The following is a 12,304-nucleotide window of genomic DNA, read 5'->3' on the forward strand; positions in this document are numbered from 1 at the left end:
TTGTCCATGTCCATTGTTCATGCATTCATGCATATAAGTTCTGTGGTGTATCTCTACCCCACCACCAAGGATATTTTTCCATTGATTTTTAGATAGAGAGGAAGGGAGAGAGAGAGAAACATAGATGTGAAATGTTTGAGTACCTCCCACATGACTCTGACTGAGGCCGGGAATCAAACCTGCAACTGAGCTATTTATCCTTGACTGGGAATTGAACCCATGACTGTTTGGTCCATGGACTGATGCTCTAACTGCTAAGCAAAACTTGTCAGGACATTAGTTGCTTCTTGTATGGCAATTGAACCGACAGCCTTGGAGTTTTGGGATGATGTTCTAACCAACAGAGCTACCCAGCCAGGGCCAGAAGTGCTTGAGTTTAATTTGAGATTTAGTATATATAAATTTGATAGTACAGCAAAATGCATTTCTTTGGGTGTAGGGGAGGAGATATTTGTCTGTGATATATAAATTATGATACATGAATAATCTGTTTTCAAAATTGTTATGTGTGTTTTTACTAAATTTATTGTTATTTGAATATTGCAGTGTCTAAAAATGACTACAAAACGAAGTTTGTTTGTGCGGTTGGTACCCTGTCGATGCCTAAGAGGGGAAGAGGAGACTGTCACTACTCTTGATTATTCTCACTGCAGTTTGGAACAGGTTCCCAAGGAGATTTTTACTTTTGAAAAAACTTTGGAGGAGCTCTATTTAGATGCTAATCAGATTGAAGAGCTTCCAAAGGTATGTTACCTTTTAGGAACTGCCTTTGATTATATTTATACCTACAAATATGATATTTCCCACTGTTATCATAATGCTGCTGATATATTTGTGTACATTGTTTCCTCTTTTTTTTGGTTTAATTTTATCTTGGGATATGCAGCACAATTCAGTTTTTTATTTTTTTTTATCCTCACCCGAGGATATTTTTCCATTTTTTGTACAGATAGAGTGGGAGGGAGAGAGAGGAAGGGAGAGAGAGAGAAACATCGACGTGAAGGGACACATCGAGTGGCCGCCACCCGCACGACCAACCAGGGCCGGGGACAAACCGCAACCGAAGTACGTGCCCTTAGCGGGAACCGAACCCGGGTCTCTGCGGACCGCAGGCCGACGCTCTAACCGCTGAGCCAAACTGGCCAGGGCACAATTCAGTTTTTTAAAAAAAATAGAATCTTTAACCTTATCTCTTCATGTTAACTGCATGAATAGATGTGTAAATAACTTCAAATTTTGCATTTAATTCTAGTTTTGTTATAGTCACTAAGATAGATAAGACTGTGTAATTTTTGCAGCCAGTATATTTAAATAGACAAAACATAGAAATTAGTTTTTTTTCTAGTTTTTATAAGACAGTACTACATTATTATAATTAGGGATAAATTGGGTTTTTTAATTTACTACATTATAATTGGTTTGTTAAACAGCTTTTTAGAGGTTGTATTCTGTTTACCTCAGTTTGTTTGGAAAAATTTTGGAGGACTTAATATTTCTGAAATGTAGAAACAACTAGGAGAAAGTTGGTTTGTTGCTGTGAAAAATCTCATATTGCCTACTTCTTAGCTAAAATTTTTTAGTGACTACTTTATTTTCCTTAAAGTTAATCTCTCTTACTCTCTACTCAACTTCTTTTAAAATTTTTTTTAATGTTTTAATTGAGTATTTTTAAAGAGAGGAAGGGAGAGCTAGAAGTATGAGAGAAACATCATTTGGCTGCCTCCCGCACGCCCCCTACTGGGGATTGAGCCCACAACCCAGGCATGTCCATAGGATGCCACTCAATCCACTGAGTGACACTGGCCAGGCACAACTTTCATTTTTTTTTCAATGGAATAGATGCAGTAGCTTTAATTTGTTATAACCATTTACCATCTAAACAACAGTGTTTTTCAAACTGTGGGTGGACACTAGTGGCTTAAAAATCAATTTAATATGTGTGCATTTGCAAATAAGTAATGATTCGGACTGGCAAATTTAGAAAATAAAAACAAAGCACAATAAATAATTTTTCAGTTTTAAGTGTGTCTTATGCAATATATAGGACCTACTTTTACTAAAAAAATTATTCATTGTTTCTTTGAAATCCAAATTTAATCAGGCATCCTGTATTTTTTTTTTTTTTATCCTCACCCGAGGACATTTTTCCATTTTTTGTTCAGGTAGAGTGGGAGGGAGAGAGAGGAACAGAGAGAGAGAGAGAGAAACATTGATGCGAAAAGAACACATCGAGTGGCTGCCACCCGCACAACCAACCAGGGCCGGGGACAAACTGCAACCGAGGTACGCGTCCTTAGCAGGAACCGAACCCGGGTCTCTCCGGACCGCAGGCCGACGCTCTAACCGCTGAGCCAAACCGGCCAGGGCAGGCATCCTGTATTTTATCTGACAACGCTACCATTAATGGAACAGAAAATAGAGTGTGTTGTATGTACCCATTGTTAACATGAAATATTTGTTTCAGATTTTTGTATGTGTGTATGCCTACTGGATGGCAGTGTTTTGAGAAAGGCTTTTCTTTCAGTGGCCATTAGTGAAACAAAACATTTTAAAATCCAGTGCCATCCTTAGTTGTCTTATAAAGAAATGTGTGTATGGCTGTGGATAAAATATTAAAGGTTATGGTTTGTATGTTTATGAATTACTTTCCTATGTTGTGATAGGGTGTTTTGTAATGTACTTTTTCCTTATATGTTGTTTTTCAGCAAATAATTTATCTTTCTTAGTTCTCCTAGAGAATGTGGAAGACTAAGATTAGTTCCGTTCTCTAATCACCACCAGTAGGATCTCAGTCTAGGAATTGTTGAAAAGAGAGAGGCTTGTTGTGATAGTGCAAATAACTGAATCACTTATACTTAACAGTTTTCCGTTTTTGGAAGAATGCTCTTCTTAAATAGGGCTTATTCATAATGCCATTCTGACAACCATTTTTTGTTTGGTTTTCTAAAGACTTTACTTTTTAAAAAGTTTTAGAGTCACAGTACTAACAGGAAGGTGTAGAGATTTCCCATATACCTACTGTCCTCACACATGCGTGGCATCCACCATTATCAACATCTCCCACCAAAATGGTACATCTGTTACAACTGAGGAGTCTCTGTTCAAAAATCATAATCACAAAAAGTCCATAGTTTACATTAGGCTTCACTCTTGATGTTGTGCATTCTGTGGGATTGGACAAATGTAAATGAATGACATGTATCCATCATTATGGTGTCATACAGAGTATTTACACTGCCCTAAAAATCCTCTGTGCTCCATACAGTTTTTTTGGTATGGAACTTAGAAGTGGCCCATTTATCTACTGCTTTTTTGATAAATATAATTTTAGGTCACATTTAATTACTGTGATTTTAGCATAACAATATATTTGCTGCCATACTTATTTTGTTCTCCCATACCAGAATTCTATATTTTGAGTTATTTTAAGTCAATTGTACTTATTTGAATTTAATTTATGTAAACTTTCATTTTGGAGTAAGGGTGCTGGTTAAAGCTCCAAAATTTGCAATATTTTACAGCCACTTATTTTTTTTTACTACCTCAACAGAGAATACAATCTTATACTTATTCTCATTAAGTACATTTTGCTCAAGGTAGAAGTGTGAGGATGTAAATCATTCTGGATAGATTGATTGATTGTGTTCAGATTCATGAGAGCATAAAACAATAAGAAATCTTTCTTGGTATTTATATAGGTATAACTGATTCACTTTTAAAAATACTGTTTATTTGTATAAAGGTTAATAAATGGAATATTTAAGCAAACTTAAGAAATAATCAAAGTCCTTTCTTCTCTTGTTTTAATAGCAACTTTTTAACTGTCAATCTCTACACAAACTGAGTTTGCCAGATAATGATTTAACAACATTACCAGCATCTATTGCAAATCTCATTAATCTCAGGGAACTGGATGTCAGCAAGAATGGTAAGATTATCCCCCACCCCAAGTTTTTGTACTTGGGAACATGTTACATTATTAAGATTTCTTCTGTGTTTTAACAAATAAAAAGATTAAATTAAAAAGTCATATTATAATATATTATTGTATTAGTTTTCATATATGTAAAATTTATATAAGTGATCAATGAGGTCTTAAGGCAAGGTAAAGAATAAGTTAAAAAAATTAAAATGACCTTTTAATTAAAATGCTGTGATACATACAGGTACCTACTCATATATCTTTAAACTTATGTATTTATTGCCCTGTTGTTTATAATGATGAGAAACTAGTAACAACTGTCATGTTCATTGTTGATGACATAGTTTCATATATCCATACGAGTGGAGGTAACGTAGCCCCAACAATACTGACGTGAACTTTTTACAGGGTACTTAAAGGAAAAAAAATTGTGCAACATTTTATATGAATTGAACATGAACACATTATTTAATTTATTGAGTGACCACTCTGTACCAAGTACTTTATTGGGAGCTAGAAATACAATTAATGAGGAGACATAAAGACATAGTCACTATTCTCCTGGGATGTATAGTCTTGGCTTAGTTTGATAATACGTTGAAGAAAGTGGAAGATACTCCAAAATTTTAAGTTTTTACCTTGGAGTGAGAGAGAAGTAGACACTGGAAAATTTTAGAATGAGTATAAATTTTATTTAAATAATTCCTCATAAATATATGATTGGAGAAAATATTTACAAACAAGCCTCAAAAAGTTAGTGCAGTAGCGCCAGAAAATACCTAGCAATCATATCCATAGCCCTGGTTCCAAAGTTGCCTTTTGTCTTGATATGAATATCCAGCAGTAATCCTATCATGTCAGTTCTCCTAAATTTCAGGAGTTATTATGAAATCTCTTTAGGATAGATTAAGAGTCTTCCTGTTTTCACAATTAACTTTGGCAGATGAATTAACCACTCTGTCTGCCCATCTCCATTAAAAAGCAAAAGTTAATTTAAAACAAAATAAATATATAAATTTATTGCATGCCTTCATTAGCTAAATCCTAATTATCTTAGTTGTGGGCAAGGCATATCAAACAATTAAATTGTATAATTCATAGGAAAATTATAAATGAACTCTGCTGCTCTAAGGAAGAAATCATCTTGTATTCCTTAAACTTACAATGTATTTATATTCACTGTAGGTTCAGGTTAAGGTTATAGTGATTAATGTCCTATTGAGTTTCCATTGTCAATAGCCAATAAATTTTAGTTTTAAAGTTATTTCAGTGAAACCTTGAACAACATGGAGTTTGTGAGCTTAGGGGCCACGCCCAACCTTACAGTTAAAAATCTGTGTATAACTTAAATTGGCCTTCTGCACATGTGGATTCCGAGCCACAGATTGAAAATACGTATTTTTTAACCTTTTTATTTATTTATTTTTATGTTTAATTTTTATTCTGGAATGTAAAGCTGTTTTTAATTAAAGTGTAGTTGACATAAAATATTATATTAGTTTCATGTGTATATTCACATACACCTTACAAAGTGATCATCACAAAAAGCCCAGTATCCATCTGTCACTGTACAAAGTTATTGTGATATTATTGACTGTATTCCCTATGCTGTACTTTATATCCCTGTGACTTATTTATAACTCTAAGTTTGTACCTCTTAATCCCCTTCACCTTTTACCCATACCCCCACTGCCCAATCCTGTGTATCTATGAGTCTGTTTTGTTCATTTGTTTAGTCTTTTAGATTCCTCACATAGGTGAAATAATACAGTATTTGTCTTTCTCTGACTTATTTCACTTAGCATAATACCCTCTAGGTCTATCCATGTTGTCGCAAATGGCATGTTGTTGCAAATACTCCATGTATTTAAGTGAATGATTATCAATCAGGCACTATTAGTATTCATGTACACAAATTAATAAAAAGTCCTTACCTAGCTTGAAAGAAGATGACAGTCTAATTGTGGAGCCCATTAGTAATCATTAGCTTTATAGCCTGGTAAATTGATAAGTAAAACAAGGAAATTAGAATAATATATAACACTTGGGGTGGTGAACACATAATACAATATATAGGTGATATATTATAGAATTGTACCCTTGAAATCTATATCCAATGTCACCACAATAATTTTTATTAATTTTTAAAATAAAGAATTAAAAAATTAACTATAGAGAGTCAAACTAAAATAATAATAATAATATACAACAGGAAGTGGTAGCAGAGAGCATTCCAGAACTAGCAATGTCAAGAAAGATCTGGAAGCATGAGGAATTATTGGATCAGAATGTCATTCTGGTTCACCAGTGTTTTCCCAACATCTAGAATACTAGCACATAGTAGGTGATCAAGAAATAATTGCTAAATGAAAAAATGGTAAACACATGGAAGGTCCTATGCAAAATTAGTGAGGGATGGAATAGTATAGCTCGATATAAATAATAAACCTTCACGTAACAAATGTTACTGTATGCCAGGTATTACAGTAAAAAAAATAGAAAAGAGATTAGTATATGAAAGTATTATTTATCAGATTTTGAAATTACTTACATTTTTAGTATTCAGATGATTATTGATTTAGAGATAGATGCAAGTTTCACCTCATGTTCTGAGTGAGAAAATTGAATTACCTGTACATTTTTTCTCTAACATCTAATTATGTTAAATCTTGATTAAGATGTTGTAATCTTCTCTCTAAGCTCTTGTGTTTTCTCATTTTAGGTGTTTCTTTCAATTCAGTCTAATACTATTCTAGTATATCTTAGTATGCTGGATACTGTTTTCATATTTATTAGCTGTATGCCCTGCTTGGAAGGAGGCAGGAAACACTGGTATATTTGATTTGTAGTTCTGCAAGCTGTATTTATTTGAAAGCAATTGTTTTAAAATCTTTGCTTTGAGATTTTTCTTCATTTCTGATCTTTTGCATTGTTCTTCCAGTGTTTTTCAATTGGTGAAGTTTATGGTTTAGTGATTAAAACACTTTTTTAGGAATAAGAATTGGACTCTAATCATTGCTTTTCTGTTTATTATTATACTAAGGAAGTAATCTAATTCTCAATTAGTCTATATATTATATTGTCAATATTACCATTTCTCTGCCTGCCTCATGAGACTGTTGACTACATTTTGGGCCAGTGTGCATAGGAAGTATGTAAATGTAAAGTATTAATATTTGTCATTATTATTATTTTTTTTTAATTCCTCACCTGAGGATATTTTTCCACTTATTATCAGATAAGAGTGGGAGGGAGGGAGAGAGACAGAGAGAAACATTGATGTGATAGAGCCACATCGACTGGCAGCCTCCTGCATGACCCAACCAGGGCCGGGGATGAACCGCAACTGAGGTACGTGTCCTTGAACGAAATTGAACCCACGAATCATTGGTCTGCGGCTGACTCTCTTAACCACTGAGCCAAACTGGCCAGGGCTTGTCATTATTTCTTTTTTTTTGTAAATATTTTTAAATTTATTTTTACTTTTATTTTTTTTGAAAGAGGATGGGAGAGAGAAAGAAACATCAATGAGAGAAACATCAGTGGGCTGCTCCTGTACACCCTCTACTGGGGATCAAGCCCTTAACCTGGACGTATGCCCTAACTGGAAATTGAACCAAGACCTCTCAGTCCATGGGACGACACTCTGGTCCACCGGCTGATGCTCTAACTGCTGAGCCAGTCCATGGGACGACTCTCAATCCACTGAGCCACACTGGCTGGGCCTTGTCATTATTTCTTAAGGGATAATGTCATTTTTGCTATCATTTGATAAAACTGGAGTGTTAATTTATGAGTCTTAATTTGCTCTTCCCTTTTGTCTCTCAAGTTTTTGTTTATTATTACCTTTTTAAAGCAATAAAAAGTTGACCAAGATGCTATGCTGTTCCAAGCCACTGCATATAGCACTGGTGTAAAATAATTTACCTATTCTGTTCAAATGACCTATCTTCTTGAGAGGACTAATGAGGATGATGATTAAAACATCTGCAAAGTGGTAGATAGGGAAAGTTGATGGGAAGGGGAGATAAAAGAAATGAAGACTGTATAGTTATTAATTTTTCTGTAGGAACACACTGAATGAAAAGCCAGGAATTATAAGGCAGAGAAACTAGAAAGAGTAGCATAGATCAGCAATTTTCAATTGGTGTGCCCCAAGAATTTTTAAAACATGCAATTCCTGACTAGTCAGGGGCACTGACCTCTTTTCCCTTAGATGTCAAATAAAAAAATAACAGCCAACACAACAGTAGCTGTCTTCTGTGAATGAATCAAAATTATACCTATTTTTTTTTTTCAGATCAGCAAAGAATATATTTTTTGTTGTGCCACAGCATTTCAGTAATTAGTTTATGTGTGCCATAAGATAAAAAAAGGTTGAAAATTACATTTAGATCTTTCTGATACGGGAATTGACTTGGAACTTAAAAATTATTTAGACTGGTGATCACTGGTCACTGCCAAGTGTGTTAATAATGTAGACTAACTGGGTGTGTACTCATTGTGCCTTACCATAGCCCCTGCCCCTCCTTGTGTTACACCTGATCCAAGTCATACAGCATATCATCCCCTGGCTGATATACTCATTTGAGTGTGTAGTTTTGATTTAGACTGTTTTGACTATAATCACTGTTAAATTCTGTATTGTTTATTACCATAGCCTTTAAAGTGAAAAAGTAGTAAATAGCCACTATTATTAACTTACATTCTACAATCAGGATATTGTCAAATTGATGTCCTCCACGTAGAGGTCACCAGGAGTTTACATGTGGTTGAGCAATTTGGGTTTATTACTTGACACATTGGGCAAAAACCCATACTAAGGGGTTTGAACAGGAGTTGCAGAGGGTGTTAAAACAAGAACTTATTATAGGATTTGGACTTTGGTGATTTGGGGAGGGTTTGAATATGAAAGTTGGCTGTTGATGGGATGCTTTCAGGAAGTAGGGGCAATTCTATAATTGACAATCTTAACAAGTCATATCTATATGCAGAACAGACTATAGTGAGGTGAAAACTGTAATTGATAGAGAAACAACAATCATTCATTAGCTGGGAGAAGGGATAATTTGGTATTTTGTGGCTTTGACATTGTTCATATTTTGTCTTTGTTCAGACATGATTACAAATTTGCTCTTGTCTTGATATGTCATGATCAAGAGTACCCTGGTCTGCTATTGATATTCTGTGAAATTGTTTAGTTCAGCAGGATAATACCAGGGCCACCCTTTGAAAGCCAGGCAGCTAGTTCATAGTAAGACCAAGGATTAGACGATAGTACCAGGCCATCTCCCAGATGTCAAGAGGTAATTTTCTCTTCCCTGGCAGTAAAAAGAGAGTTCTTCTGTACCTAACAAGAGTAATATGAATAAGATAGCCATGTTTTGTAATATCTAATCTAGTGCTTTTTATTAAGTTTGAACAATACAGTCAAATTCTTATTAAAAAGAGTGTCTGACAGCCCAGCCAGTGTGGCTCAGTGGTTGAGTGTCTACCCATGCACCAAGAGGTCACTAGTTTGATTCCCAGTAAGGGTATATAACCGGGTTGTGGGCTTGATCCCCAAAGGGGGGCATGCAGGAGACAACTAATCAATGTTTCTCTCTCATCAATGTTTTTATATCTCTCTCCATCTCCCTCTCTAAAAACTAATAAAACATATTTTAAAAATGAGTATATGACAGAGAAGGGACACTATTGAAGTCAAGTAAGAATGACAAAGGAACAGATAGTTGAAATCGTGAGAATTAAGAAGTAACTAAAGACAGAATTCAGGATTAACATACTTTGTGTATAATAATAAAAATGTCTAGGCCACTGGGAATAATGCTGCAATGAACACAGGGATGCATACTATAGCTGTTCTGAAGTCTTTTTCTGTTAATTCTCTTATCTGTGACTCCGTTTCTAGTGACTGAACACAGTAGTCAGTCAGTTATTTATTTATTTATTTATTTTTATCCTCACCCGAGGACATTTTTTCATTTTTTGTTAAGATAGAGTGGGAGGGGGAGAGAGGAAGGGAGAGAGAGAAACATCTATGTGAAAGGGACACATCGAGTGGTTGCTACCCGCACAACCCAATCGGGGCCAGGGACAAACTGCAACTGAGGTATGTCCCCTCAGCAGAAATTGAACCGGGGTCTCTCTCAACCGCAGGCCGACGCTCTAACCGCTGAGCCAAACCAGCCAGGGTATAGCATTAGTCTTTTAAAGTGGAATATTTTAGACATTCACAAAAGTAGAGAGAATAATATAATAAACCTGTGATATGTATATATCAACCAGCTTCAACATTTACCAATATGTTGTAGTTTGATCTATACCTCCTACTTGTCACCTCTGATTATTTAAAACTTCTTTTCTTTATTGATTTTAGAGAGAGGAAGAGAGAGGGAGAGAGAGATAAGAAACGTCGATGAGAGAGAACATCAATTGGCTGCTTCCTGTATGCTCCCCAGTGGGAATTCAGCCCACAACCTGGGCATGTGCCCTCACCAGGAATTGAATAGGCAACCTCTTGGTTAATGGGTTGATGCTCAACCACTGAGCCACACCGGCTAGGCACCTCTGATTATTTTAAAGCAAATCACAGACAGCCTTTCATACATAAATATTTCAGGATGAAAACACTCTACTAGTATCACATTTAAGAAAAAGTAATGGCCAACAATAATTGGTTATCATTAGATGTCCGTCAATATTTACATTTCCTGATTTGAAGATTTAGATGAACTTTACCAATTTCAACAAAATTAAAACTTTCTAAAACTGAAATTGGAAAAATAAATTCTCTTAAAACTGTTAGAGAAAACTGAATTTGTAATAATAACAATAGTAAAACCTTTCCTTAAGGAATCATTGAGCCCAGCTATTTTTAACTGAAATTTTTATTGAAATAATTGTAGGTTCACATGCAGTTGTAAGAAACATTACAAAGTGGTCCTGTGTACTTATTACCTAGTTTCTCCCACCGGAACATTTTGCAATATTATAGAATAATAAAGGATATTGACATTGATACAGTCTGTCAGCCTTATTTAGATTTCCTGTGTGTGTGTGTGTAGGTAGTAGGTTTGGATATTCGCCACAGCCAGGTCTCTTGGGTCTCCTCTTGTCTGGGTAGTTCTTCTGTCTTTCTTTGTTTTTTGACCTTGACAATTTTAAAGATTACTGGCCAGTTAGGATTTTTCTTATTTCATGTTTGCTTATGATTAAATTCAGGTTGTGTGTTTTTGGCAAGAATACGACATGAGTGATGTTGCATCCCTTTTTAATGCATCTCAGATTGGATGCCACATGTTGATGATGTTAACTGATGATGCTACTTTGAAGCAATTTAAGGTGGTGCCTTTTTTTTTTTTATGAATTTTTATTTATTTTTTTGTTACAGATATTTTACCTTTTACCCCATTGGCACCCCCCACCCCACCCCCCCTCCACCCTGTCCCCGGCTTAGTTGTCCATGTCCATTGGTCATGCATACATGCATATAAGTTCTGTGGTTTATCTCTTCCCACCCCCCACCCCCCCATCCCCTCTTCTGAGGGATGTCAGTCTGTGCCCTACTTCCATGTGTCTGGGTCTACTGTATTCCTCAGACTGTTATGTTCATTATATTCCGTATATAAGTGAGATCATGTGGTATTTGTCTTTTTCTGCTTGGCTTCTTTCACTTAGGATAATACTTTCCAGGTCCCTCCATGTTGTCTCAAAGGATAAGAGATCTTTCTTTCTTACCGCTGCATAGTATTCCATTGTGTATATGTACCACTGCTTTTTTATCCATTCGTCTGCTGGTGGACACTTGGGCTGTTTCCAGATCTTAGCTATTGTAAATAGTGCTGCTATGAACATGGGGGTACATACATTCTTCCTGATTGGTGTTTCAGGCTTCTTAGGGTATATTCCCAGCAGTGGGATCACTGGGTCAAATGGAAGTTCAATTTTTAATTTTTTGAGGTAGCACCATATTGTTTTCCATAGCGGCTGCACCAGTCTGCATTCCCACCAGCAGTGTATTAGAGTAGAGTCCCCTTTTCTCCACACCCTCGCCAACACTTGTTGTTTGATGATTTGTTGATGGCGGCCATTCTGACAGGTGTGAGGTGATACCTCATTGTTGTTTTAATTTGCATCTCTCTGATGATTAGTGATGTTGAGCATTTCTTCATATGTCTCTTGGCCATTTGTATGTCCTGTTTGGAGAGGTGTCTATTCAGCTCCTCTGCCCATTTTTTAATTGGGTTCTTTGTCTTCCTTTTGTGGAGTTGTATGAGCACTCTATATATATTGGAAATTAACCCCTTATCTGATACATCATTGGCAATGATGTTCTCCCATACAGTGGGTTGCCTTTCCATTTTGATGATTGTTTCTTTT

General features: G+C 35.6%; 1 protein-coding gene across 18 annotated transcripts in view; it reads left to right on the forward strand.

The window, feature by feature from the left end:
* Nucleotides 1–12,304, forward strand: part of ERBIN (erbb2 interacting protein) — a 130,158-nt gene that overhangs the window by 48,469 nt on the left and 69,385 nt on the right. For all 18 annotated transcript variants that reach the window (XM_036279828.1, XM_036279827.1, XM_036279824.1 and 15 more), the window contains 2 exons: nucleotides 547–744; nucleotides 3,811–3,928. In XM_036279828.1, coding sequence (XP_036135721.1) covers nucleotides 556–744; nucleotides 3,811–3,928 — 307 coding nt within the window. In that variant the 5' untranslated portion in view covers nucleotides 547–555. The remainder of the gene's footprint in view (nucleotides 1–546; nucleotides 745–3,810; nucleotides 3,929–12,304) is intronic.

Source organism: Molossus molossus, unplaced genomic scaffold, assembly GCF_014108415.1.
Source record: "Molossus molossus isolate mMolMol1 unplaced genomic scaffold, mMolMol1.p scaffold_m16_p_3, whole genome shotgun sequence".
NCBI classification, from domain to species: domain Eukaryota; kingdom Metazoa; phylum Chordata; class Mammalia; order Chiroptera; family Molossidae; genus Molossus; species Molossus molossus.